Below are 27,835 nucleotides of genomic sequence, written 5' to 3' on the forward strand. Positions count from 1 at the left end.
AGAAATAGAATTACCATATGATTTAATAATTCCACTACTGGGTATTTACCTAAGGAAAATTAAAATCCTAATTTGAAAAGATACATGCACCTCTATGTTTACTGCAACATTATTTACAATAGCCAAGTTATGGAAGCAATGCCAAGTACCCATTGATAAATGGATGGGTAAAGAAAATGTGATATGTACACACACACACACACACACACACACACACACACACACACACACAGTGGAATATTACTCAGCCATAAAAAGAATGAAATCTTGGGGCGCCTGGGTGGTTCAGTCGGTTGAGCCTCCGACTTCGGCTCAGGTCATGATCTCTCGGTTCATGAGTGCGAGCCCCGCGTCGGGCTCTGTGCTGACAGCTCAGAGCCTGGAGCCTGCTTCCGATTCTGTGTCTCCCTCTCTCTGACCCTCCCCCATTTACTCTCTGTCTGTCTCTGTCTCAAAAATAAATAAACATTAAAAAAAATTTTTTAAAAGAATGAAATCTTGCCATTTGCAACAACATGGATGGAGCTAGAGGGTATAATGTTAACTGAAGCAAGTAAGTCAGAGAAAGACACAGCATAGCATATGATTTCACTTGTGTGGAATTTGAGAAACAAATGATCAAAGAAAAAAAAGAGACAAACAAAAAACAGACTCAACTACAGAGAACAAACTGATGGTATTCAGAGGGGAGAGGGGTGCAGGGGTGAGTGAAATAGGTGATGGAGATTAAGAGTACACTTATAATGAGTACTGAGTAATGTATACAATTGTTAAATCACTATTTTGCACACCTGAGACTCATATAACAATAAATGTTAGTTATAGTGGAATTAAAAATAAAACAAGAAAGATTGCATGTGAAAAAAATGTAAAATATCTCAATTTGTTATATTGATTACAGGTTGAAATAATATTTTGATCTATTTAATAATATATACTATTAAAATTAATGTCACTTCTTTTTGTTTTTTAAAAAAATGTGACTGCTAGAAAATTTAAAAATACACATACGGTTCACATTATATTTCTGTTGGACAACACTGGTCTGGAATCTGTATCTTCCAGCTTCAAGGTGAGCATCCCTACTCTGCTTCCCAGAGTCCATTCTAACAAATCATTCACTTACCACCTATTAAGTGCCAGTTGTTCAGGGGAGATCAAATTGCAGACTAATTGAGGAGAAAACTGAAAACAGTAAAGGATAACAAATGCTGGTAACTTCTATCTTATGTATTTCCTAGAATGGTGGTCCTTAACTCTACCAGCCCCAATGTTGCCTTTTAACAGCAAACCTTTTTTTTTAAGTTTTTATTTATTTATGTTGAGAGGAAGGGAAAGAGACAGTGTGTATGTGAGAGGGACAGAGAGACAGAGGGGGAGAGAGAATCTCAAGCAGGCTGCTCACTGTCAGCACAGAGCCTGATGAGGGGTTCGAACCCATAAAACAGAGATCATGACCTGAGCCGAAACCAAGAGTCCGACGCTAAACTGACTGAGCCGCCCAGGTGCTTCACCATAACGGAAGAAAGAAAAGGAAATCCTTTCCAATAATTGTTATTTCAGTATGCTAGAAAACATAGTCATATATTTGTACCTGTACATAGGATCACCTTGAATGTGACAGTACAAATGCAGACAGAACACCATGAGTGATGTCACTGTGATATAGTCCTCCAAAACTGTAACTTTTTAAAAACATTTTTTAATGTTTTATTTATTTTTGAGAGGGGGGGGAGGGGCAGACAGAGGGAGACACAAAATCGGAAGCAGGCTCCAGGCTCTGAGCTGTCAGCACAGAGCCCAACGCCGAGCTCAAACTGACCAGCCTGGAGCTCAGGACCTGAGCTGAAGTCGGATGCTTAAGGAACTGAACCACCCAGGCGCCCCTCCAAAATAGTAACTCTTAGTAAATTCCTGAATGAAACAAAGTACTAGCTTCTATTTACGTGATAGTTACATTGCTTGAAAATTCAGCACGTTACAACCCTGCAAAATCACTTTGTTTCTATATATAAAACACAGGCTCAAGGATTAATTATAACCTTTTTTTTTTTTTCCCACTTACATGAATCTTTAGAAGGACATTTGAAAGCTGTGTGGGACAGATGAGTCATGCATGACACTGTCCTACAACGTGCAGCATATCTAGCACTCTTTTTTTTTAATTTTTAAAGTTTTTATTTATTTTTGAGAAAGAGAGTGAGCAGGGGAGGGGCAGAAAGAGAGGAAGACACAGAATCTGAAGCAGACTCCAAGCTCTGAGCTGTCAGCACAGAGCCGCATGTGGGGCTCGAACTCAGGAGCCCTGAGATCATGACCTGAGCCCAAGTCGGAGATTCAACCAACTGAGCCACCCAGGTGCCCCTGGGATACCTAGCATTCTTGGCTCCCCAATACCCACCCACCCCACCCCCCCCACCCCACCCCCCCGCCAAACCATATGACAAGATTGTCCCCGTCCACCTGCAAATTGCCTATTAGAAATGCTCCATCCTGTTTGGGAACCCGCGGTGGGCCTTTGAAGGCCTTGCCTGCCCTCCGGCCTCCCCTGGCGCTGGCCTCCCCAGTTCTTCTCTACGGTACTAGCTTTCGTCTTTCAGCGCCTGTGCGCTCTGCTCTTTGCCCAGAAAACTCTCCACTTTTTGTCTGGGTAACACACTGACTCTTTGGATCTCAGCGTTCCCGAACTCCCAGTCTAATTTAATTCCTTTTGTCAGGCTTTTCCACTGGGCTCTACTTTCTGCAATGGTACCTGTGCCACGTTGAGATTTCTACCGAAGCGCCTATTTTCGGTACGACAGTGTGTGTTTCACGTCTGTCTCCCACAACTCTCAGCTCCCTGAGGGCAGGGACCACGCCCACCTCTCCACCGCTGGTTCACTCCGTACTTACAACGACGGCCTGCAACTTAGTAGGCAGACAACAAACATTTCTGTAATAACGGGGAGAAGTCGAGGAGGAGGCAGGGGCGCGCCCATGGAGGAGGAGGAGGGCATTTTTTTCCCCCAAGGCAGGTAACAGTGGAGGTTGAAGACGTGGGGCACCTTCCAGGCCACTCGTATCGGCGTCCGTGGAACGCGCGCTCACTCTTGGGGGCGGGTGCCTGGCCGGGCGGACACGTCACCCGCACCGCGGCTGCGCACTGCGAGGAGTGGGGCGGGGAGACCACCGAGACGGCGGAGGCGGAGCGAGCGACCGGATGCGGTCACCATAGAGACCGGGACTGACGGCGAGCGGAAGAGGAAGGCGCGGGCCGGGCTGTGAGGTGGCAGCGGCTGCAGCGGCGGAGCCGGCGCCTCGGTTGGGCACTGGGGTTTGTTCCCCCTTCCCCGCCCTTCCCCCTGCGGGGGCCACAGGGGCGCCGCTTCCGAGGACAGGAGCAGGTCCCACTCCCGCGCCCTCGTCCCTGCTCCCCCCAGGACGGTCCTGGCCGCGTGGACCACACCTGGGCCGCCTTTACCGGTCCGCCGCCTCCCCCCCGGCCCTGCTGCAGGGCCTCCCCCGGCGGGTCTCGGGGTGTGCCTGCTGTCCTTCGTCCGCTGGCGCAGGCAGGGCCTTGTCCCGCCGACGGGCCTGGTAACGGGGTCTTTGCCCTCCCGTCCCAGCCGCGAACCTGCATTGCCTCCGCCGGAACAAACCCAGCCGAGTCCCCCAGCCCCTCCTCGACAGTTCCGTGACGCAGCCGGTTTTATTTCTGTTTTGAGACTAACAGCTAAAACTCGCTTTGGGCCTTCTTTCCAGGACTGGAGTTGGTCTCTGATCGCTTAGAAGCAGATAGAGCAGGGGGTCTGGTCCTTGGCAAAGGTCACTTCCCAAGCCAGCCGAGCCTCCGTTTGCTTTTGCAGGAGCCGTGTGTTGTCTCTAGCTTCTCGTCTCCTCACTTTGGTTTGGCTTGGGGCCCTGGGGCCCTGGTAAAACCAGACACCGAATTGCTCTTACACAGCCAGAGTCACCGTCGTTTGCTCGTCGTCTCTTCACAGAGGAAGGTGGGCAGCACCAGCTTCTCAGCAGCTGGGATTCAGAGAAGGATGCCCTGCAAAATGGCTCCATCAGCCATTGTGCTCCTCTGAGAGGCTCTCGGTGCTGATTCACCGTATCTGTCCACCTCACTTGGGTGGGCAGAACTGTGCACCATGCCAGTGGCTCCTGACCACTCCCAACTGGGAGGAGGGGTTACTCTAGCTGTGTGTTTCCCTAACACTCAGGAGTAGGGTAGGGAGAGGCCCTTAACCCTTCCCTTGGGCTCGCCTTCAATAGCTAGTCGGCACCCCCTTTGGTACATTGAGTGAGCAACGTGCCCCCAGCCAGGGGCCCTTTGACAAAGGCCTACCGACGCAGGCTCTTGGAGTTGGGGCTGTTATTTTGACGGAGCATGCCCTTGGCCCCAGCCCCTTCTTTACTCGCCTCTGCTGTCTTCACTTAGATCCAGTCTACAGATGCGTGTAGTCCTTCTTTCTGGGTTAGATTTGGCAGGATTGAGTTTTGTTTCCTCGTCATTCTGGAAGACAGACCATAAGCACATTAGTGGGTGAAATCGACCCTAATACCTACTACCATTTAGACGAAGGGTTAAATCTGGCACCTTGAGGACTGAAGCCCAGGCATATGCTTCCTGGGGATGCTGGGCCTGGCAGCAGGCCTGGCAACCTTGCTGTGTCGTTGACCTCATTGACCCCAGGCTTCCTGGATAAAACCATAGGCCTACTACTGGCCTGACACCCATCAACCTACTGATTGATCCTTGAGGAGGTCCCCTCCGGGGCATGCACGTGGCAGGGCCTGCCACCATGCGCCTGAGTTCCCTGTTGGCTCTGCTGCGACCAGCGCTGCCCCTCATCCTTGGGCTGTCTCTGGGGTGCAGCCTGAGCCTCTTGCGGGTTTCCTGGATCCAGGGTGAGGGAGAAGATCCCTGTGTAGAGGCCGTGGGGGAACCAGGAGTGCCACATAATCCAGACTCCAGAACTGGACTCGACCAAAGTGATGAAGACTTCAAACCCCGGATTGTCCCTTACTACAGGGATCCCAACAAGCCCTACAAGAAGGTGCTCAGGTGAGAGCTATGTGTGTGCGTAGCCCCCAGACCCCACTTGAGTGCTGCTCTAAGTCCTTGTCTCTGCCTTCGCTGGTAATCACTGTTAGGCTCCCAGAGCAATTCTTTGCCTTATTACCCATCACAATGTGTTTCTGTTTTTCCCTTCTCAGGTCTAAGGAGGTCTCACTCATTGGTGTTAAGTTAGTGTTGGATGTTTTTTAAACGGGGCAGGAATCACGTCTAGCCATCTAATCCATCCTTAGACCCGTCCCCAAATGAATTCCAGTGTCAGCGGACGCTCACTGTAGTAGCTCATTAATATTAGTGAGGAGGTGTCTCTCTTCTCTTTTCTCAACCCCAACCCGCTCATTTCTAGAGGGATGTGTATGCTGGGCAGACTGGGCTCCTAAAGATATAAGGAGTTGACCCCTGGCATGCTGGTCCCTCCGCAGGACTCGGTACATCCAGACGGAGCTGGGCTCTCGGGAGCGGTTGCTGGTGGCTGTCCTGACTTCCCGGGCCACCCTGTCCACTCTGGCTGTGGCCGTCAACCGCACGGTGGCCCACCACTTCCCTCGATTATTGTACTTCACGGGGCAGCGGGGGGCCCGGACTCCTGCGGGCATGCAGGTGGTATCTCACGGGGACGAACGGCCGGCCTGGCTCATGTCAGAGACCCTGCGCCACCTTCACACACACTTTGGGGCCGACTACGACTGGTTCTTCATCATGCAGGATGACACGTATGTCCAGGCCCCCCGCCTGGCAGCCCTTGCTGGCCACCTCAGCATCAACCAAGACCTGTACTTGGGCCGAGCGGAGGAGTTTATCGGCGCCGGCGAGCAGGCTCGGTACTGCCATGGGGGCTTTGGCTACCTGTTGTCACGGAGTCTCCTGCTCCGATTGCGGCCACATCTGGATGGCTGCCGAGGAGACATTCTCAGTGCCCGTCCTGATGAGTGGCTCGGCCGCTGCCTCATCGACTCTCTAGGCATCGGCTGTGTCTCGCAGCACCAGGTGACAGCCCTTTCGAGTCCATCTTGGCCCCTGACAGTTGGTAGTGGCTGAGCGATTGGTCTCCGGGGTGGCTGCGGCCGGCTCCTTCCCAGCAGCACCTTGGGGTTTTGTCCTTCCTAGCCGCCGACCCTGGCTAGAACCCCGGAGCCGTCAAAAGTGGCATCTTGCCGGGGACCCTCTGAACAAGGTAGAAAGGTGCCCCTGCTCGCCAGCTCCTCCCATCGCCCGCCCACCCCCCCGCCCTTCGCCCCCTCCTCTGACACATGCACAGTCGTAAACGATCTGGGAATGTCCTAGAGATGGCCACTGTCACGGGGAGTACAGTAAACCAGAGTAGTGGGAGTCCTTGCTGGCTCATGCCTTTCGTTCCCTGGAAGCAGTGGGGTCCTTCTTTAATTGCCTACCTAACATTCTTTTTTCCCGAATCCAGTAGCAAGACTAAGGCCAAGTTTCAGGGAACACCGGAATGAGCTCCTGCTCTCCTCCGTCGTGATGGCGGCGGTAAAAAGCACGAATGCTGAGTTCGGTTAAGCGTGGTTGGGACGGGCAGCCCTCCGTGTGTGGCACTGATTGGTCTGATTGGTCCCTTTAGGGGCAGCAGTATCGTTCCTTTGAGCTGGCCAAAAATAGGGACCCCGAGAAGGAGGGGAGCTCGGCTTTCCTGAGTGCCTTCGCAGTGCACCCTGTCTCCGAGGGAACCCTCATGTACAGGCTCCATAAACGCTTCAGCGCTCTGGAGCTGGAGCGGGCGTACAGCGAAATAGAGCAACTGCAGGTGAGCCCGGGCCCACGGCTGGAGGTCAGGGGGGGCTTCAGGCGTCCAGGGTCACAGTGAGCGGGCAGCTGAGTGAGAGGGGAGGCTGGCGGGGTGGAAGCGTGAAACAACTCCAAAGAGAAAGGACGCTCGGGGACCCAGGTCACTCGTGAGATAAGCCCCTGGCTCGACTTGGATGTGGTTAAAAGTGTTTGCAGGAGAACTATGAGGAGCAGGGCTCAGTATAGCACTTAGACACGATCACTTCAGCTCCTCTCCAGTCGTGCCTCTCCACCGGAGGAGCGGAAGCCCAGGAAGCCCTAAATCTCTAGCACTGTCCTTCAAAAGCCCAAGGGTAGATGTGGCAGAACCCTCCAGTTGATCGTGGGGAGTGGGGGGTGTCAGAGGTGGCATACAGGTGAAAGCCAAGGTTCCATTACGAAGAGGACCTGGGCCTGGAGAGAAAGGCTGCGAGCTTTAATCTCTGCAAAAGCACATTTCCCACCGCTTCCTTCTCACGGCAGCTGTGTAAGGTGTGTTATGATCCCTGTGCTTTCTGCGTTTCACAGACAAGGACGGAAAGAACGAGGAATTGAGCGATTAGCCAAGGGGGCACCTCACTAAGTGTTGACAGAGTCAGGACAGAGCTCTGAAGCCAGGACGCTGGAGCCTGGTCGGGTCCTGACGACCTAGAGGGCACTAACTGTGCATCCCTCCCACCCTAGGCTCAGATCCAGAACCTGACCGTGCTGACCCCTGAGGGCGAGGCAGGGCTGAGCTGGCCCATCGGGCTCCCGGCCCCTTTCACCCCACACTCTCGATTTGAGGTGCTGGGCTGGGACTACTTCACGGAGCAGCATACCTTCTCCTGCGCAGATGGGTCCCCCAAGTGCCCGCTGCAGGGGGCGAGCCGGGCGGACGTGGGTGACGCCGTGGAGACGGCCCTGGAGCAGCTGAATCGGCGCTATCAGCCCCGCCTGCGCTTCCAGAAGCAGCGGCTGCTCAACGGGTACCGGCGCTTCGACCCGGCGCGGGGCATGGAGTACACCCTGGACCTGCTGCTGGAGGCCGTGACGCAGCGCGGGCACCGGCGGGCCCTGGCCCGCAGGGTCAGCCTGCTGCGGCCCCTGAGCCGGGTGGAAATCCTGCCCATGCCCTACGTCACCGAGGCCACCCGCGTGCAGCTGGTGCTGCCACTCCCGGTGGCCGAAGCCGCCGCCGCCCTCGCTTTCCTCGAGGCCTTTGCAGCCAGTGTTCTGGAGCCGAGAGAGCACGCGCTGCTCACCCTGTTGCTGGTCTACGGACCTCGGGACGGTGGCCGGGGGGCCCCGGACCCATTTCTCGGGGTGAAGGCCGCGGCGGCCGAGTTAGAGCGGCGGCACCCCGGGACGAGGCTGGCCTGGCTCGCCGTGCGCGCGGAGGCCCCTTCCCAGGTGCGGCTCATGGACGTGGTCTCTAAGAAGCACCCCGTGGACACGCTTTTCTTCCTCACCACCGTGTGGACCAGGCCGGGGCCCGAAGTCCTCAACCGCTGCCGCATGAATGCTATCTCCGGCTGGCAGGCCTTCTTCCCAGTGCATTTCCAGGAGTTCAACCCTGCCCTGGCACCACAGAGATCTCCCGCGGGGCCCCCGGGGGCTGGCCCCGACCCCCCGTCCCCTCCCGGTGCCGACCCTTCCCGGGGGGCTCCCGTGGGAGGCAGGTTTGACCGGCAGGCTTCCGCGGAGGGTTGCTTCTACAACGCCGACTACCTGGCGGCCCGAGCCCGCCTGGCCGGGGAGCTGGCAGGCCAGGAAGAGGAGGAAGCCCTGGAGGGGCTGGAGGTGATGGATGTTTTCCTCCGGTTCTCAGGGCTCCACCTCTTCCGGGCCGTGGAGCCAGGGCTGGTGCAGAAGTTCTCCCTGCGAGACTGCAGCCCCCGGCTCAGCGAGGAGCTCTATCACCGCTGCCGCCTCAGCAACCTGGAGGGGCTGGGGGGCCGCGCCCAGCTCGCCATGGCTCTGTTCGAGCAGGAGCAGGCCAACAGCACCTAGCGCGCCCCGGGCCCGGCCCCTCCGTGGAGTTCCCCTCTCTGCCGCAGCCCCGGGAAGGGCAAGGCAAGATGGACGGACAGATGGAGAGCTTGTTGCTGTATTTTTTTTTTTTTTTTAATAAGAAAACGTTATTAAAAGTGTCTTCTGCCAAACTGTTTTTAGGTCTAGGGGAAATGGGAGTCAGGAGGAGAATCTGAGGGAGGGGGTAGGGAGGCTTCCCAGAGGGACCCGCCGCCTTCCCCCTTGTCCTTCCTCCCCGGTTGCCAATGACACACGAGGCTGCTCTCAGATGCATGAGCTTTAATCATTCCCCTGCCTCACCCGGAAGGCGTCAGAGGGGCGATGGCAGAGCCCGGGGGCGGGGCAGGCCCGGCCCGGAGGCCCTCAGGCCCTCGGTGGTGCTCCTGGTGCTCCTCCGCAGGGGCTCCTAGGTGGTGCGCACGACCAGCGACTGCTCCAGCTCCTGCCGGCGCTGCTGGATCTTTAGAGAAATAAGAGTACTGGCAGGTTACGCTGTTGCTGGTGAGTGACAGGACAGTCCCAGCCACCCAGCCACCCTGGAAGAGCCTCTGGGAGCAGGGAGGGCTCCTCTGTGGTGAGGGGGTTGGTAGAAGTGGCTGAGAAGCGGGACTTCTCTTGCAGTGAGAGGGGGAGGCCTGAGGGACACGGGCCCCTCCACACCTTGCAGTAGAAATAGCGGCTGACGGCTTCCTGGGACCAGGGCTGGTGGTAAAACTCAGCCCGGCGCTCCTCCTCAGGGTTGCCTGCCACATCCGTCATCACCTGGGAGGAAGCGACGGGGTCAGCCCTGAGCCCGGACCCCCTCCGGCCCGCGTGTGACAACATTTATTGTCTTCCCAATATGCTTGTCTTCCATCCAGTGCTCCCTGAGTCCCCTTCACCTTGAGGTCCCGGCTCTGGGAGCGGAGCAGGTCTTGGATGTAGCCTTTGGGGTCTCTGGAGAAGCTTAGCATGAAGTCCCTCTGGATCTTGAGCTGGTTTATGGACTCAATCGTCTCATGGATCTGCAGGTAGAAAGACAGATGCTTTCACCTGGCCATGGGGATGTGGGGGAGGCGGGAAGGGGGGGAGGGATTTGCTGCGTCCCTTTGAAGGACAGTCCCTCAGGTCCCTGACGCCTCTGCAGCCCCAGAGGATGGGGGATGGGCAGAGCTCCGAGTAGCGAGGGGAGGGCCACGTGCCCCCCTCCCCATCTCTCCGTGGGCCTATGCTCTCGTCTGTTGTCTGTATTTTGTCATTTCTGGGTTAATGTCCCACTCCAGCTCTGGGCTCGGGCCCCACCTTACTGTCCAGAGCGCTGATCTCCTGCTGGTTGGCCGTGGACAGAAGGAAGCTGCTCATCTGTCCCTTCAGGGGCTCCTCCACCTCCACATCAATGTCATAGCACGCCGTCTTCTTCTGGTCCGACGGGTCCACGCTGCCAGGGAAGTCCAGGCCTTGGTGTCCCTGCTGCTGCCACAGAGGCCAGGGGCCCCAGGGGCAGACTGGTGGGGGGCGGGGGTGGGGAGAGGGAGGGCAGAACGGGAATGACTCCCTGGGCTGAGGAGCAAGCTGGGGCCTCACCTGATGACGTGGTTGATGACAATTGGGTCAGGGGGCAACAGCAGAGCTGTGAGGCGCTGGGGAATCTCCGAAAACTTCAGCCGGGGGCAATCAAAAATCTGAAGTAGGAGAGAGAGGGAGAGAGAGAGAGAGAGACACCACTCTCGTCTGCTTGAAAAGAGCAGAACTGCAGTCCTAGAGCCTTCCATTCTGGGAAGGTGACGCCATGAGCCAGTCTAACTGCTCTCCTGGGGCCGGGACTAAGGTGTCTGGGGGGGTGGAGTGCGGACACAGAGGTGGGTGGGGGCCGTGCGGTGGTTGGAAGCATGGGCCCTGGGCCGGGGGCCGTGGTGCAAATCCTGCCTCTTCCCATGAACAGTGCAAGCTTGAGCCCGTCCCCTAAATTCGGGGGCCTCGGTGTCTTCATCTCTAAAGTGGGTATGGTCATGGTACCTGTCTGCCAGGGCGGCTCTGAGGACCAAATGTGATCCACGTTAAGTGCCCGCGAGCATGCCTGGCACATGGCGAGTGCTCAATAAACACCAACTGTTACTTTGCTCCTCGAGTTTATCTGCTGTGTTTATTCAAAAAGTATTATTAACAATAATCTCTACTTTGGTAGAGCCTGGATCCGGGACTAGAACCCAGGGCTCCTAACTCCAAGTGCCAAGACTATCATGTTCCCCAAACTGTTGGCCTCTTAACGTTCCTGGCTTGGCTAAATCTAGAAGTGTGTGTGGGCGTTGCCTTAGTAAAGGCACTTCCCCTACTGGTGCCTCTGCCTGCTCCCCACACCCCTGGGGTCAGGAGAGAGGGTACCTGCTGGAAATATTTGTCCCCATTGATGTATTCCTTGTCATGTGAGTCCTGCAGCCTGTTGGTTTTCACATACTGCCACAGGGCCTGCACGATGGCGGAGCGGCTCTGTGTGTGCAACCCCAGCAGCCGGGCCAAGCGGGGATCCAGTTTGAATTGGGGAGGCTGAGAAAAGATGGCCATGAAAATTAAATGAGAGAGAGGGAGTGGAAAAAGCTCAAGGCCAGGCAGCCTGGGGCCGGCGGGGACGTGGTGATTGGGCCCTAGGAAGGATGTTTCTGGAGAAGGTGAGGCAAGGAAGAGAACGGGGTCTCCCAGGGAACGCTCCGAATTCAAAGGGCGTGGGGGGCCCGAGGGCCTCATGGCCGGGGGGGTGGGGTGGGGGCACAGACCTGGTAGTCCAGCATGAGAAGCAGTGTGCATCGTACGCTCAGGTCCCCCGGCCTCTTCACCTGGAAGCCGTCCGTCTCCTGGGTCGTGGGTGTGCGATGCCACTGCCCGGGGCGGAGGAGGGGAGAGGGGGGAGAGCTGGGTCACCTCTCAGGCCCATCTGGGCTGGGGGGGCCAGGGGTTCCAGGGTGGTCCGTGGCCCACATCTGTGCGGCCGGTGAGACCGTTGTCTGTGGAAAGGTGGCAGTTCCAGGGCAAAAGAGGTCTGGGTCTTACCTCAACTAGGTGGTTGTCAGGGCCATAAAGGTCTTTGTCCAGCTCAATGACCAAACTCTTGAAGAAGGAAGAGAACTTCCGCTTCTGCTTGCTGGGCTGTGGGAGAGGAACAGGGACCGTGGGGGCAGGACAGGGACTGTGGGGGCAGGAGGCGTTGGGAGCGGGTGGGGCTGGTCGGGTAGGGCGGCATGGTTAGAAGCGGGCCTCTGCCCCCAGAATGGCTCTTTAGGCCACCCGCCCCTGGCCAGGGCTGACTCCCTAACCCATAGTGCCCACAGCTCGTGCTGTCCTCAGCTCGGCCCCATACCCACCCCAGGACACCTGGAGAGACCTGGGCCAGGACGTACGTCATCCAGGAGCTTCCCCTCCACCCGCAGCTCCCAGGAGGCGATGCTGCCGTCGGAATCTTCAGCATCGGGCTTCGCAGGGTTAAACGTATTGGAGATATAAAGACGCAGCTTCCGCTTTTGCTGTAGAAATAAAGAGTGTAGTACAGAGCAAACGCCGCGTGTTCCCACTCCCGGGGCAGTCCCGCTCTCCGTTCTTACAACAGGGCCTAAAGCCCTCTTCCTGCCCCCAAATCAAGACACCTTCATCGGCCTCTTCAGAGCCTCTTGGATGTCCACCCGCTTCCGCATGATGGTTTGATCTAGTTTCCTCTCAAATGCCAGGAGGTCCATATAAGCCTGGGACTCGGGGACCAGCTCCCGGATCTGCAAGAGAAGGAGCGAGGGGCTCAGCCAACCTTGGAGGCTGACCGTGCTTGTCACGCGGTCCCAGGGTACGAAGAGCAAAGAGCGTCGAGGAGAGCTGGCCAGGCTCAGGGCACGGAACTCTGAGAGTGCAAACGGGGACCTCTCCCCGGGACTGCACATCCAGCAGAAAGGACCTGGACATCTAAGCATAAAAAACGGCTTCTCCCTCTAGAGAGGTCCCTGCATTTCTTCACTAGGGGAGGCCAGAGCGGCCACGGAGCCCAGCCACTAGGGCCTCACCTCCTCATCCTTTCCCTTGTCACGTGGCCTCTGGGCCTTCCTTGGGTGTCTGCAAAGTGGCTAGAACCCTGGGGTCCTTGGGACAGAGGACGTGGCTGCTTGCCTCTGCCCTGGTGCCTCACCTTGTCACTCCACCTGGCGTCTCAACCATAACCCCCCCCCCCACCTAGCTTGGCTTGGGTTCACTTCTGATGCTTCCGCTCCCTCCACTCCTCTGCCAGCCTTTGGTCCCCTAGCTCTTGTGCCCTCTTTGTCCCACACCTTTATGTCCAGGGACCCGCTGGAATTCAGTCCACTGCGACCCGGGGCCCAGGACGCTGCCCCCCCCACTCCCCCCATGGCTCCGCCCCTTCCCTCCGCCCCACCCCCTCCCTCTGGCCAGGGAGCCCCACTTCTTAATGAGCTTTTTAAACAAACAGTGGAAGTGACTGGGCCGCTGCAGCTCTGCTCCTGAGGGGGGAGGGGAAGCGGCCCAGGGTGGGGAGGGGGGCGGTGGGGGGAGAGGAGGCAGAGCAGCAACGGGCGGGGGGGTGGGGGGGGTGGGCTGGGGGCTGCTGTGAAAGGCACTCACCCTTTGAGGGAGGATTTTGTCAGCCATCTTCCTCCTCTTGGCACTGTACATTTTTTAAAGAAAAAACCAGGTTACCATGGCGACAGATCTGGGAGTAACGAGGCCACCTGCTAAATTATCCCGACATCTCCACCCGCCTAGCTGGGGTTCCCACAGCCCGCTTGTCCGCCCGCCCAAGGGGCGACGGCAGTGGGTCTGGCATGGCGCTAAGTCCTCTTGCGGGGAGCAGACGCGGTCCCGTCCCTTCTCTAGCCCGGGAGCCCCTTTCCACCCCACCACACCCGCAGGCCAGAGAAATTTAGACTTAGGAGGGGTGGGGGTGGGGCAGCTGCAAAAGTGTTTGAGAAAAGCTAGAGAGGGGGAGGACAGAGGAGAGGGAGGAGGGATTCTGAGGACTTTCCCTTTCTGTGAAGCAGGGGTGCACAGTCCAAGGTGGCCTGAGCTCGGAGGGAGGGGACCCCCGACACGCTCCCGCATCCCTGAAACAGGAGGTGAAGGCTGAGCTGGGGGGGGGGGGGACTTGTACCCCTGGCACCCTGGGCTTGGAAGGGGCTTGACGGGCAGGGAGTGCTCATGCCCTTGGATCACCTGCCAACAGGCTCCAGAAACAGCCCCATAGGGATCCGGAGAGAGAGAGTGCTCTCTTGTGGGGTGCGACTGCGGGCTGAACCTGGGGTGGCAGCGGGGACACGGACTCTTCCTGACCCGCTAGCTGCTTCTGATTCCCAAGAGCACCCCAGGAAATCCTTGGCGAGTTGAGATTAGAACTCAGCCCGGAGGACGGCCCCGTACCGCCCTTGCGTGGTGTTTGTTCATCGCTGCCTCCTCCTGTCCAAAAACCTCTTCTAAGGCCAGGTAAGCACCTATCACAAAAGGTCTGATTTGTTTTGAAGAAACGGTCTACGTGAAATTCTCCGTTCATACAAGACAAACCAGGAACGCGCGTACTGTGTAAGAGCATGATTCACGTTGCAAAAGAATTCATCACGGGATTCCTATAAATGGTGAATTCTCCTTGATGTGTAAAAAATATTTAATAATGAGGTAAGATCCGTATTACTCCTTTTATAGGACTCCATCTGGTGTGCAAAGGGAAGCATGTGTGTTTGGTTAAATAGTGAAACCCAGAGGGGCATCTCTCTTGCCAGACACCAGCAGGGGCTTTTGGGGTGACACCAGCTGGCTCAGACGGGGAAATGGGCTGGCCCCTGGCGATGAAGAGGTAGACCTGGTCCAGACGGCGGGCGGATCGGGGCAGCTCTTTAGCCTCTGAGGCCCTAAGAATCACCTGAGAGCAGGACCGGGGGAAGACCACCCACCCACAGGACAAATCCCCAGGCTCCACCCCCCTGGCCAGAGAGTCGCATTCACAGTATCTGGAGCGGGGCTTTTTAAGCAGTCCAGCCGGGGGACTGAGGAAGGTGCCCTGGACAGCCACACTTGGAGGAACACAGTCCCTGAAGCTCAGCCCTCAGTCCTGCCGCCAGCCCCACCCCCACCCCGGAGACAGAAGCATCTCCCAGAACCTGGGGACGAGGGGTGGAGAGAGGGACCGAGCAGGTGACACGGCGGAGGGCGCGACGGCCGCGGCCTCCGCGCCTGCGGTGGGCACACAAAGGAACCAGACCGGTGCCCCCTCAGCCCACCTCCCCAGAGGGCATCCCACCGAGGACGGCCCGTCCCTCGCTGCCCGTTCTTCCTCACTCCTTCCAGCCTCGCGCCTCACCCACCCCGTCCCCGGGGTCCCGTGGCCCGCCCCCTCCGCGCTGGGCCCCACTCACCTGCGGCTCCGCGCGGGGGCGGTGGGCACCGGCTGGCCCTGGCTCTGGGCCTGGCTCTGGCCGGGCGGGGGCGCTGCTCGCTTGCGGGCGGGCTCCATGCCCGCGGGGGCCAGGCCGGGTCGCACGGCGGGGCTGCCCATGTACGGGGAGCCCGGGGGGCCCATGGGCGCCCCCTGGTGGGGCATCCGGGCTCCAGACGGCATCCCGGGGCGCTGGGGGTGGGGTGGGGACGGAGGTGAAGCAGAAACGGGCGCCCGCCGCTCGGACCAGGGCCCCGGTTCCAGGCGCGGTGAGCCGCGTCTCTCCCACCCCGAGCCCCCCGGCCGGTGACCCTGATGCCGCCAGCGTGAGCGAGGGGTGGGAGGGGCAGGGGCGCCGCCACCGCGCGGCTCGGCGGAGGGGGCTTTGCGTCTCGCTGCAGGAAGCTAACTGAAGCCAGGCAACGGCACCGGGCATCGCCAGCCTCGGATTTGCGGAAGGTGCCGCGAAAATGAATATTAATGGCGCCTCTCAACCTTTTCAGCGGATGTTCACATCCACGCGCTCCTCTGCAAGACAGACTGAGGGGGGTCCTTCCATCCCCACTTGACGGATGAGGCAACCGTGGCTCAAGGAGAAAAGCGACCTAGCCAAGGTCACGCAGCTCCTCCCGGCAAAGGCGGCGCTGAACTGCCGTGTCCCGCGGGGGGCCGGGGCGGCTCGCTCTCCGCAGCCTCGTTTGGGTTCGAGGCCCGGCTCCCTGCTGGGACCTCTGGCCCCCCTTTCCACTCTGCTTCTCGTCCACCCCCTGGGCTGTCCTGCCTCGCACTCGCCCTCCCCATCGAAGCCAGCTCTTCCCTCTGGGCCCCTGCTTTTGGCCCCTCAGCCCCAACCCACACCCCCTTTGGCTGGTTCCAAGCCTCCACACCCAGGGGCTTGGAAGGCTTAGCCCACCCCCACCCCCACCCCCCATAATTTGCTCCCAAGGTGGAGGCTGGAGGCCACCGGAGGCAGTGAGGTCACACCCTGCCAGGATTCTAGGAGAGGACAGGAGGCAGCTGGGCTGGAGGTGGGCTGCCCAGAGGGCTTGGATAGCTCAAAGGCACTGGCATTTCCTCTTACACCCATCTCCCCCTTCCTGTCCGCCTGGATTACCAGAGATGTTTCCATCCTATAGAACACCTCTGCTTCTCCCCCTTCCCCAGTGAGGTAGGAAGGGGTCAGGGCTCCAAGGAAGCCACGGAGAGCCAAGATGAGGCAGGTGTATTCCCCTGCCACCTCAGATGGGATGTAGATGAGATCCAAGTTCATTAAGTGAAGTGTTTTACAGACTTTTTAAATCCCACTTGTCCCGATTCCAGAAGAGGGATTGGGGAAGGCCAGAGGGGCTGTCAAATGGCGGGTGGGCATGATGGGGACCAAGCGAGCAGGAAGACGAGGGAACTAGGGATGCGGACCATTTACTTGCCACGCACTTTGCCCCCTGGAGTGCAGATGCCCCCCCTCCCCCCGCCTCCAGGCACAAGGAGGAGACCTAGGCCGGAGCTGGGTGAATTCCTTCTAACTGCCAACTCTCCCTTCTGTCCCTCTTGCCCTGCGCCGTGCCCTCTCCGTGTCTAACCCTAACGCCCGGCCAGCCAGCTGTCCCTGTCCGTCTCTCCCACAGTGCAAACTGCCTGTCCATGTGTCTGCCTCCCCCACCCCACCTGACCCTGTCACTCATATCTCCAGAGTGGGTGGCCCAGAATGGAGCCTAGGCCCAGCCCCACCAGCATAGATGGACTACAGGGAGTGGAGCAGAGGGACTCACAGCCACCCAAGAACTGAAGCTCTAAGTTGGCCAAATAAAAAAATCCACATGTATATCCCCTCTCTCTCCTGGATGGGCCTTTTTTAAAGGGACTCCCCCAAGCAGCAAGACTGGACTGGCACTCAGCTGAGAGACACAGGCCCCCCTGGGAAGTTGCCCCAGGGATCTCTGGGACTGGAGGACAGGCGGCCCCAGCGAAACCCCCTTCACCCAATCAGCTGCTCTCCCATTCTTCAAGGCCAGCGATACTTGCTGATCTGCTGAAGAGGCCCTGAGAGGGAAACTTCCAGAGCCCCCAGAGGGCTGCACTAGCTACCAGGGCCACCCAACAAAGGGCCAAGACCCTAGGGACTCTGGCCTTCCTCACTGAGAATGTGCCTTCTTTCGGGTCACAACCAAATTTGGCCATAGGCAACCTGACTGACTCCTCTGTACCCAACTCCAACCCAACCCCGGTAGCCATCCCAAGTCTTACAGCCCCTGCCTCTCCCATTCCACCGCCCTCCACATGGCTCCCAACCTGGCTCCTGCTGCCTCAGCCTGAGGTCCCATCCCTCAGGTCACCCTGGGCTCCCTCAGGTTCCCTGTGTGCCTTCCAAGTCGGCTGGTGGCAGGACCGTGCTGGCCCGCCCCTTTGGTCTCTAGGCCTCACATCCCTGACTCCAGCCCTTCCTTCACACCTTTGAGGCATTAAGGACATGAGCTTCTGGTGGCTGAGTCTGCCAAGGGGGTCCTCAGACCCCTTAACTTGGGGTCTGTCCCTAGAGAGGGTCTCTCTCTGACCCCCGTGGGCAGAGGCCAACCAGCAAAGCCCCAGAGCCCTCCTGCCAGGATGCAGAGGTTGTTCAGCTAGAGAGCTTCCCGCTCACGGTGCCTCCAGGGTCACCTGCTCCTTGCTCTCGGAGACACAGAGAGACACTGTCCCAACGGATGGGCAGACAACCCAGCCTACCCGATGCCATGTCCCCCACCCCCACCCGGGGGGGGGGCAGGGGAACACCTGGGCCCACCAGGCAGAGAACCGAAGACAACACGTCTGGTATGGAGGGGAACCCCCCCCCCCACTTGGGGGGGGGGGACAGTCCCCAAGTCCCACCCCCAGCCCCTGACAAGGACCCATGCAAACGCCTCCCGTCCCCGCCCGGGCACCCATCCCCGGCCCGCCGCCTGACGACGTGTTCGAGTGCCAGGGCGCCGGCACAGTCCCGGGGCTGGGCCGCGGGGCCGCGGCGCCCCTGCCGGAGGGGTGGGAGAGCGGGAGCCCCCTCCCGGCCCCTCCCGATCATCCCTCCATTCAGCCCGAGCCAGCTCGCTCACCCTCCCCCGCTAACTTTCCCCCACTCACCACCCCATGGACCAGAAACTCAAAAAGTTTGCTTTTCGTGGCTTTGCGCGCCCCTCCGGCAACTTCGTCCGCGGCCATCGGGGTGGGCTCAGCGGCTCCTCTCACTCTCTCTCTCTCTTCCTCTTTCTTTCCCTTTTCTGCCTTTTTTTTTCCTCCAACTCTCCCCTCTGAGTCCTGCTGGGCTCTCTCACACTTCTACTCGAGCGGAGTGGGGAGGGGGCCCCTTCAGGGCTGCCCTGACGGCCCACGGCCCACGCCGCCGCCGCCCGCCCGCCGCCGCCGCCGCCGCCGCCGCGGCTGCCGCATTCCTGCACTGATAAGACAGAAATAGTCCGGCGGCCCGGGGTCTGCCTGTTGACTCGGCGGGGACAGAAACGCCTGCCTTTCCAACCCTCGCTGTCCAAACAGCGCAGATAAGCGGCGAGGCACGCCGGCAAGCCCGGCTCGCGGGCGCTGGGCAGCGGCACTGCAGCCCGAGGCCGCCCGAGGGCCCGCGGGGAGGCGGCGCGGGGAGGGGACGCGAGGGGAGGTGGCGGGGGGCTCGCCGGCCACCCGGGCTCTCGCCACAAATAGTTTCTCGGTTAGGGAATTCGCCGGCACGGCCAGGCAGGGAACAGTCAGTTCCAACTTTCCCCCAAGTGGCTCCTGCTGCATTTCTGAGGCCCTTTCCCCAGAGACCTGGCAGGCCAAGTAGGGAAACATTCGCTGGAAGGAATCCGGGGGGGGGGGGGGGGGGGGAGAGCCCGGAGCCCGGAGGAGGCCTTCCTCCTGCACCAGGCCGTCAGTGGTGGGTGTGCCCGGGGAGGCGGTGTCCCCTCGCGTCCACAGATGTGTGCGCCCTTGTCTCGCCCGCTGTGTGTGTGTGTCTGCACCCTTGTGTGGGCACGGCTCGGTGGCTGTGGGTGTGATTGTTTACGTGCGTGCACAGACAAACGCCTTCTCTGTGTGCCTCCCTCCTCGGGAGCCTCTGGTGCGTGTGCGCGCTTGTGGGTGCGTGTGTGGCAGGACATGGCCTGTGCCTTCCAGCTCCGTGTGAGTCTATTTCTGGGGATGTGAGTCTTTGTTTGTCTCTATGTGAGAAAGCGAGGGCAATGGGGGAAGGATTTCGGAAAAGGGAGGTGGATGGGACTCATGAGAACAGGAAGAGAGAATGAGAGGGGAGGCTAGGAGCTGGGGTGGGTGCTTGGGTGGATGGGCAGAGAGAACGAGGCGAGGTGGGCCTCGTGGCTTTGGAATGGGGCATGAGGTGGGGGTAGGGGACCCAGAGGCGCTGGGGCTACTGGGTATGGCAGGGCCAGCCTCCAGGCCCCAAAGAAAGCCCGGGGAGTGTGGGATTCTGAGGGAGCCCTAGAAGAGGCAGTGTGGAGGGAGCTGGCAGTCCCTGGGGCGAAGGAGGGACAGGAAACAGGAGGGACAAATCCTGAGCTCACCAGGCTGGGAACCACAGTACCACCCTTGCCCCCAAAGGCCACGCCCCTCTCTCCTCCTTCTGGAGAAAGAGCCCAAGGGCTTTGGGACGACAGTGGGTCAAGTTTATGTGCCTCTAGGGGCTGCACTGCCAGAAGCCAGGTGAGGGCAGGGAAATGCGGGGGGGGAATTTGTTGGACAACTTATTTGATGTTACACCCTAAAGACCCAGAATTACACTCGGGGATCCTCAACCCCTTCAAAATGCCTTCAGAGGTCAGACGAAGAACCAAGGGAGTGTTCTGCCCGGAGAGCCCTTTTGCCTGCAGCCTGATTTCCTAGGACCCTGGTTGTGCTCCTGCCTGTCACTATCCACTCAGGTGCCCACTGTCAATCTCCTGAAAGGCCAGAGTGGTCCAGGATAACCTTCCTTTACCGCTGGCTTAACAAGGGACCTAGATATCCCCTTCCTACCAAATCTCTACCCAGCTTCCCCCATAGACTCACCAGTCTGTCCACTAACGTCCAAAACCCCTCACTCATTCCCATTTCTAAGCCTCTGCTCCCACACTGTTCTTTTGCCCAGAATCCCTCTACTGCTCCTCTGCCTGTCCAGATCACATTCATCCTTTAAAGCTGAGCATGGGCCCCACCTCCTCCAGGAAGCCTTCCCTAGTTCCACTCCTGCGCACCAACCTTTCTCTTCTTTGAATGCCCATTGCCATCGATGCTATGCTGTGAATTGGCACCTGCCTGACCAGCGTCTGAGACGGTAGGTTTGGCTTCCCAAATGTGGTCCCCTGACATCAGGATCCAGTCTTTACGTCCTGCTACCTTCCCCCATGCTGGGACACAGGGGCTCATGATCAAATGCCTGCTAACTCTTGCAACCACCCGAAGCCCAGTGGGCCAGTGAACGGAGCTCACACTCTGCCACCTACCTGAAGGTGTGAGCCTCCATGGGCACCCCCACCCACTGTGGGTGCTTCCCGCACGGGCATGTGAGACCCCAGACCTTAGAGGTTCTGGGGGACTGGGGCAGGGGCAGTCACCTTTAGGCTCTGTGTAAAGCTCAGAGTTCTCAACTCTCAGAGAGGCCTTCTGGGGCAAGAAGATAGCAAAGAGGCTGACAGGCACCCCAGCTCGGGCAGCTAAGTTTGAGGGGGATATGAAGGACAGAGGGAATGCCCAGCATTGGGGAGGGGACTGGTCTTGGTGGTGGGGGAGACTGCAGGAGGTGGTCAGACCAAGGGCCCTGGTGGTACCCAAGAAGTGGTGAGTGTCACCCAAGTCCAAAGATGACTCCCTCCTGAGCCACCCCAGCACCGGCCCCGGCTCCCCCAGCCGCTTCGCTGGGAGACACCCTTATGCCAGCACAGACAGCAGATACATAATGCATACAGGCCCCTCGGGCCACACACATGAGTGCAAACGCTGGAGGGACAAGGAACCACACGGATTTGCACGCACAGGCACATCTTGACCTCCTCCCAGCCCACTCACAAGATGTGATTGCCCAGGCGCGGGCCAGCGGGCACGTTGGCCTACTGCTTTTACGGAGGCGACCCTAGGTGTGCGGACCCGGGGCGGGGAGCCTTCAGACCAGACAGCAGAGGCGCAGGTGTGGGTGCCCGGAGCCCCGACTCGCATCTCACAAAGGCCAGGATCCCCAGCTGCTCAGCCCCAGAAGAGCGCTCAGCAGCGCCACGGCCACAGCCACAGCCTCTGGCCCGGCCCGGGGGAGGTGGAGGCCCCGGGAAAGCCCCGATTCCAGCTGGCAGGGGGCCTTCCTCCCAGCCCAACCGGGCCCCTAGCCCCGGCCCGACCGGCCCAGGCCGTGCTCCGGGCAGACCGTGCGCGTGTCCGGGCAGAGGGCGGCCGCCCTGCGGCGCGGAGCCGGAGTCCCCCCTGCCGTCCCCCCATCTCTCCTTCCCTCCGAAGCACCACCAGCACCAAATGGCAAAGCGCCTCTCCCCGCTCAGGGAGAGATGCGCCGCGGCCGGCGGGACGGGCTCGGCGGCCCCCCTCCACCGCGCCGGAGCGGAGGGCGGCCGGGCGCGGGGGGCACGTCCCGGCCCGCGGCCGCCCGCCCTCGCCCTCGCCCGCCCCGGGCCCGGGCAGCGGCGGGAGCCGGACGGGAGCCGGCCCGGGCATGCGCACTGCGGCCTCCCTCCCGGTGAAGGTCAGCCCAGGGCCTGGCTGCAGGACTCGGTGGCGGCGGGGGAGGCGGAGGAGGGAGGAGGGATGCAGCGGAGAGACTTAACTCCTTCCCTGCGGGAAGATGGGCAGCGAGGCTGAGGCCCGAGCCCGCTGGTCCCACCCTCCCCGCCTTCGGTGGAAGTCCTGTTACGGGGACCCGGCTCTGGGGGGAGGGGGAGGAGGGGCCGGGGAGGGAGGATGGAAGAAGGAGGCTAGGAGGAGAGGAGGGGAGCTGGGAAGGGGAGAGGGAGGAAGGCGAGGGAGGAACAAAGGAAATCAGACTGAAGGGAGAGACCTCTTTCCGCTGCCCCCTTTTCTGTATACCCCCAGCAATATTACCCTCACTGATTGGGGCATGAGCCTGTGTGTGTGTGTGTGTGTGTGTGTGTGTGTGTGTGTGTGTGAGAGAGAGAGAGAGAGAGACAGACAGACAGACAGACAGACGGAAAGTGCCCACCTGGAGCTCTCAGGCTAAGGACCTCTGATCTCTGTGTTCTGGCCCATTGCTAACCAGCTCCCACCTTCTCCTCTGGTCACTAAACCCAGGACATGCAGGGGTCCCAGAGGGGGCTCTGACCCAGCCTACCTGCCTGGCCTCAATCCCGGGCCCCCAAGGAACCCCTGCTAGACCTTGGGGCCAGGCCCAGTCCCCAGAGACGGGTGGAGGGGAGCCTGCACCTTAACCCCCCACCTCTGGTGAGGAACTTCTCCCAGCCAGCAGACTGGACAGGGGCGGACCAGGCCCGGGATGTCTCGTGGCACGATCCTCCTCCTCCAGGCTGCCCCCACTACTCTTCCCAGGCCAGAGCAGCGCTGGGTGCCTCTCCCTTTGTGCGAGAATGTTTCTGTGGCTGGACACCCCCTGCTACTATCAAGGGGGCCCTCTGTCTCTTTGTGTGACTTTGCCTTTCCGTGTCAGTTTTGCAAACACACGCAAGAAAGACAAATATGATAGAAAGAAGCAAAAAACATAACACACAAAAAAAACAAAGATAAACGAGGACACCAAGATAATTGTGTGACCTTGGGCAAGTTGTTCTACCTCCCTGCCCCTCAGCTTTCTCAGGAGTAAAAGGAGGGGCGTAGGCAGATGATTCCTAGGGCCTTCCTGCCCTGAAATCCAAGGATTCTGTAAGACAGAGACAGGAACCAAGGCAGACCAGGCGGGAAGGAGAGGGAGACAGAAACAGAGAGAAATAGGCCCACACCATTTAACCAAAGGTGTTAACCCGAGGTGAGACCTGGTCCTTGTCACTCACACTGCCATTGAGCCTTTACCACTGTGCAGTCAGCCTCCTGGGAGCAGGGCAAGGCCTTGCCCGGGTCCCCAGGGTCCTGCTCAGTTAGCAGGTGTACGAGAAAGGTAAGTGGCATGATTGAGTCCTTCCTCTCTTGTTACGCGGGGGGTTTCGTCAGTCTAATGGGGTGCTCTGCGGCCCCCTCTCTGACCCCCACCTACACCTCACACACGATAACTGCAAACATCAGCATGTTGAAACTGCCGGCCACAGGAGGGGTGGAGAGATGGGTCACGGGGGCCTGAGCACCCACCAGCCCAGAAGGGAGGCACATTTTGGATCTGTGACAGCTTTGCACTCTCCCCTCACGACCGACCGCCATAAATTGGTCCCTTGGGGCCATCCACGCCCAACAGCTTATAGCACTATGCAAAAAACAACACAAACAAACAAACAAACAAAAAAAAACGAGCCACACTGGCCTGCTCTCCATCTTGGGGAGGATGGGGAGGTATCTATACAGGATCCTGAGGTGTGCTGTAACTCCCCTGCAGCCTAGCGGGTGCCACATGGGGCCAGCTCTGCCTGGTGAGGTGGTAGGGAGGTGCATCCTCACTCCCCAGCCAGCTCCCTCCGGACCAACACTGGCCTGTCTAGCAGATTCAGGGGCAAAAACAAGGGATTCATGTTCTCGGGACTCGCAGGCTGTTAAGACTCCAGGTAGTGGCGAGCCTTTCCGGCCTCCTGAGCTGCCCATCCCAGCCAGGGCCTGGGAACGCACCCATCCCACTGTGCCCTCTGCCTGGCCGAAGCCATCACTCCTGCCCTGTTCACACCCCCATGGCTCCCAGGCTCCTGCCCTCCTTTTCCTTGGCAGACAAGAGCCCCATCCCAGCACCTCTGACTCCTCTCCTCGCTCTCCTGGAACTCAGTGCTTCCTCATGACCCCAGTGTCAGGACAGTCTCCTGGTGGCTTAATGTCCTGCCCCTTACCCACCCCCCCCCCGCCCCCCGGCCGGAGGAGCTTCTGAGGCCTCAGCTACTACTCTGCCCAGGTGGTCAGAGGGATTTCTGCGAACCGCTGCATTTTGCAGTCTAGGATGTCACCTGAGTGAAGAAAACTGAGTAGAATAAAACAAAAACAAAAACAAAAACAAAACAAAACTTCATGTCCTTAAAGAATTTTTCAGGGAAATTAAACCAAATGCCACCGTGCACGGACTGTGTAGATAAAACATGCCTAGAAGCCACACGCAGACCTGGTCTCCCAGGTATCTTCAACTCCATTAGGAGTCAAGGGTGGGCCGTGCAGGGGCTGAGGGGGCTGAGAAAGCCATGCCCTCCCCTCCTCACACGACACTCTGTCTCTCCCATGGTCTGCCTTGAGTGCACCTGCCTTCCTGCCATGATGTGTTCTCCCTGCTCGTGTCAGGCACCACAGAAGGCCCCAGACTCCCCTCACCGGTACCCTCAGCTGCATAAGGCTCTGTGTAGCCCCTCTTCTCCCAGTTCCCGACCTGAACCCTTCCACTGCGCGGTCTGTCACAGATAAAACTTTCCAATACACTTGGCCGCTTCTGTGAACATCGCCTTTGCTTTCTTGTAACAGAAGCCCTCCAGGACCCACTCCCCCCCAAACTGCCACTGTGGTGGCAGCATTTTTCCCAGAGCACCCCTACCACTGGCCTCGGGGTGGGTAGGGACCCTCCTTGCCCCTCGCAGCTGCTTCCAGAGCCCTGGCTCTGCATCTGCCCCACGTCTGGTGCCCATTTCTCGAGGGCTCTAGCCCCTGGCTCGCTGTCCCTCCCTGACACTCGGAGACACTCACGGACTCTGTCCTGTTCTTGCTGCTCTCTGGGGATCTTCACGGGGGGTCTTTCCACACCTCTGGTCTCTCGCTCCGTGGCCACCTCTCCTCTGGAAATTCTCCACCCTCCCTCAGCCACCTGTTCCAGGGTCACCTCCTGGGTCTGGTCACTCCAGCGGCCCCTCACCCCCTTATCAGTCCGAAGCAGCTCACTCTGACTGCCACCCTGTCTCCTTCCAGCTCACTCTGCCCAGCTCCCTGATGCCCAAAGCCCGTGACTCCACTGGAACCGCTGGTCCATTTCTCTGACCTGCACCCCTCATCACAATGAGACTGCTACATATGATCCTTTTTTTTTTTAAATGATAAAACACATAACATAAAATTTACCATTTTAACATCCTTTGCACATACATATTCTTGACTCTCTTACTTAAGTGTTCGGTCCAGTTTTGCCAACTCCTCCCCTGTTCCCGGGACCTGAAAGTGGCTGGAGAAAGACACACAGCCACCCTGACCAGGTCTCGCTGTCAGTTCAGGAGCACCAACTTCACCTGGCCTCCTGCTGCCCAGCCGTCCCCCTGTCCCTCGTCCACGCACACCCCTTCCCACTCCGCTTCCTACACGAGTCTCCACATCTTCTCCCCTCCAACCTCCAGCTCCTCCCCCGCTCCTGCTCCCAGTTGAGGCCCTGGCTTCTCACCTCACGGAGACACAGAAGCTTCTAAAGAACTTTCACCTAGCCACCTCAGGGCATGCTTCCAGTCAGTTAAAGCATCCAACTTTGGCTCAGGGCAGGATCTCATAGTTTGTGAGTTCGATCCCCGCAGCAGGCTCTCTGCTGTCAGCACCCTCCCTCTGCCCCGACCCCGCTCATGCTTTCTCTCTCTCTGTGTCTCAAAAATAAACACCGGGGCATCTGGGTGGCTCAGTCGGTTGAGCGTCCGACTCTTGGTTTCCGCTCGGGTCATGATGTTGTGGTTTGTGGGTTCGGGCCCCACACTGGGCTCTGCGCTGACCATGCGGAGCCTGCTTGGGATGCTCTCCCTCTCTCTGCCCCTGCCATGCTCGTGCTGTCTCTGTCTCTCTCAAAATACAGAAAATAATAAATAAATAAATAAATAAGCATTAAAACAATAATAAATTTTAAAAAATTTTAAAACCAGGAGATGGTCTTTGAGGCTGGTCTATGATCAAGGATTTCATAGTCCAAGCTAGACCCAGCCTCTCTCGTGACCCCACACAGGGTACCCTCTTTACTCTTGGGCTTGAATAGCTGTGGAGATGGCTGAGAGGCCTCATGAACACTTACCAGGGAGTGGGCAGAAGGGAGGAAAGGGAAGGAGTGGTCTCAGAACCTTCTTGGTGCCCACGCCTCGTTTCCAGGAGGATCCTTTGTAATTAAGGCCAGCTGGTGCCCAGCCCACCCATATAATGAACCCCCTCCGGGTAGCCCCTCAGCCAGCCCTGATGCCCTTGCCCCTGCTCCCAGATCTGGGCTTTTGTTTTGGCCATTGCCACCTAGTCTGTCCTGGGACAGGGCTGGGACAGGGAGGCCTTACTGCCCTACCCATTGTCCCCGTTCTTCGGGGGTCCCGTCCTCCCCCAGGCCCTGAACCCACTGCCCTGGGTGGGGTCTCTGCAGGCACCAAAGTGTGATTACTCTGAGCTTAGACCCAAGAACAGGGCTTCTCAGCCTTAGCACCATTGACATTTGGGGCTGGATGATTCTTTATTGTGGGGGCCGTCTCATGTATCATACGATGTCAGTAGCATCCCTGGCCTCTATCCAATAAATTCTAAAAGCACTCCCCCCGCCCCCCTCCAGTGCAACAAACAAAAATATCTCCCAACATCGGCCTTCGTCCCTGGAGGGTGAAGTTGCCCCGGGGTTGAGAAGCGTGCTCTTGAGCTGGATGGTCTTGGGTTCACACTCAGCTCAGCCACTGGGTGGCCGTAACTTTGTACAGGTTACTCGACCCGTCTGAGCTCCATTTTCCCTGTCTTGAAGACAGGGAGCCCTACGCCTGACTCACCGGTAGATGTGAGGATTCAGACGAGGTCGTGTTACGTGCAGAATTCAGCACGGCGCCTGCCACAGAGGACACACTTAACAAGTAATCGCTGCCATTACTGGATTCCTGATGCTAAGCTGGCCCGAGCCTGCGGGGCTTGGCTGCCTCTGCTCTGCCTTATCTCTGGGTCCTAGCGGTCCTGCTGTCGAACAGCCCCCAGTTGGGAGAGTAGTGAAAACAGGGAGCCCCCAGAGCCCCCCAGCTGTGGGACCGTCCCACATACCATGGAGGGTACCTCTGAGGAGTCAGCCAGGCAATTATTCACAGTGGCTAATTCTGGTGGCTCTGGGAGCCCGTGAAGAGTCTGGGTTCCACCCAAACCACCGGAAGCTTCCTTGAGCACAGAAAGTGGCATTAGTCTGCAGGGTGGGTCTTACACGGGAAGCCTGCGTGTGCAGCCCAGAAACTTGGTAAAGGGCTGCAGGAAAGGAGGGCAGGGAAACATTCTGAAGCCACCAGACGGAGCAAAGCACCTGCATTCACACCTAAGAATTCTACGGGAGACCACCGGGCCAGGAGAAGCTGAGGTTTAAGAGCTGCCAAGGGAAGCATCTGGAAGAAAAGCAGGGAGGGCCTCCTCGCACACCTGTCCCCTTCCTCGTCTGCCGTCCTGCCGCTCACTTGGCGGGCATCTCCTGTGTGACTGTTCAGTGCAAAGGGCGGCTCAGCCACACAATAGACACTAGACGCAGCCTCGGCCCTCGGGACACAAGGAGGACTGGCCCGGGGCTGGAGGGGCTGCCGGCA

The 27,835-nt window shown here is 58.8% G+C and overlaps 2 protein-coding genes across 8 annotated transcripts in view; one reads left to right on the top strand and one right to left on the bottom strand.

Annotated features, from left to right (window-relative positions):
• Window positions 1-3,207: 3,207 nt before the first annotated feature.
• On the top strand, window positions 3,208-10,957 carry CHPF2 (chondroitin polymerizing factor 2). Its single transcript, XM_019424808.2, has 6 exons — window positions 3,208-5,050; window positions 5,485-6,049; window positions 6,642-6,824; window positions 7,529-9,358; window positions 9,718-9,867; window positions 10,120-10,957. The coding sequence occupies exons 1-4, from the start codon at window positions 4,764-4,766 to the stop codon at window positions 8,834-8,836; spliced, it is 2,343 nt and encodes a 780-aa protein (XP_019280353.2). The 5' UTR covers window positions 3,208-4,763; the 3' UTR covers window positions 8,837-9,358; window positions 9,718-9,867; window positions 10,120-10,957.
• The window catches only part of SMARCD3 (SWI/SNF related, matrix associated, actin dependent regulator of chromatin, subfamily d, member 3), a 30,131-nt gene continuing 11,417 nt past the window's right edge, over window positions 9,122-27,835 (bottom strand). For 2 of the 7 annotated variants that reach the window (XM_019424810.2, XM_019424811.2), the window contains exons 3-14: window positions 15,229-15,440; window positions 13,448-13,490; window positions 12,472-12,594; window positions 12,213-12,351; window positions 11,882-12,051; window positions 11,608-11,709; window positions 11,219-11,380; window positions 10,421-10,518; window positions 10,139-10,274; window positions 9,739-9,861; window positions 9,518-9,619; window positions 9,122-9,317 (exon numbers count right to left, since the gene is read on the bottom strand). In XM_019424810.2, coding sequence (XP_019280355.2) covers window positions 9,264-9,317; window positions 9,518-9,619; window positions 9,739-9,861; window positions 10,139-10,274; window positions 10,421-10,518; window positions 11,219-11,380; window positions 11,608-11,709; window positions 11,882-12,051; window positions 12,213-12,351; window positions 12,472-12,594; window positions 13,448-13,490; window positions 15,229-15,440 — 1,464 coding nt within the window. In that variant the 3' untranslated portion in view covers window positions 9,122-9,263. Of the gene's footprint in view, window positions 9,318-9,517; window positions 9,620-9,738; window positions 9,862-10,138; window positions 10,275-10,420; window positions 10,519-11,218; window positions 11,381-11,607; window positions 11,710-11,881; window positions 12,052-12,192; window positions 12,352-12,471; window positions 12,595-13,447; window positions 13,491-15,228; window positions 15,441-15,743; window positions 16,075-18,362; window positions 19,027-27,835 lie in introns of those variants that run through there. The other 5 variants (XM_019424809.2, XM_019424812.2, XM_019424814.2 and 2 more) reach the window with 5 other exon arrangements.

Source organism: Panthera pardus, unplaced genomic scaffold (assembly GCF_024362965.1).
Source record: "Panthera pardus isolate Hobbes unplaced genomic scaffold, ASM2436296v1 HiC_scaffold_9, whole genome shotgun sequence".
In the NCBI taxonomy this organism is placed as follows: domain Eukaryota; kingdom Metazoa; phylum Chordata; class Mammalia; order Carnivora; family Felidae; genus Panthera; species Panthera pardus.

What these genes read in the sequence shown, in the direction of transcription:
- CHPF2 (XM_019424808.2), top strand. Translation starts at nt 4,764, where the DNA reads ATGCACGTGGCAGGGCCTGCCACCATGCGCCTGAGTTCCCTGTTGGCT. An exon ending in CCCTACAAGAAGGTGCTCAG is followed by an intron (nt 5,051 to 5,484) that starts GTGAGAGCTATG and finishes GTCCCTCCGCAG; the next exon opens with GACTCGGTACATCCAGACGG. An exon ending in GCTGTGTCTCGCAGCACCAG is followed by an intron (nt 6,050 to 6,641) that starts GTGACAGCCCTT and finishes TGGTCCCTTTAG; the next exon opens with GGGCAGCAGTATCGTTCCTT.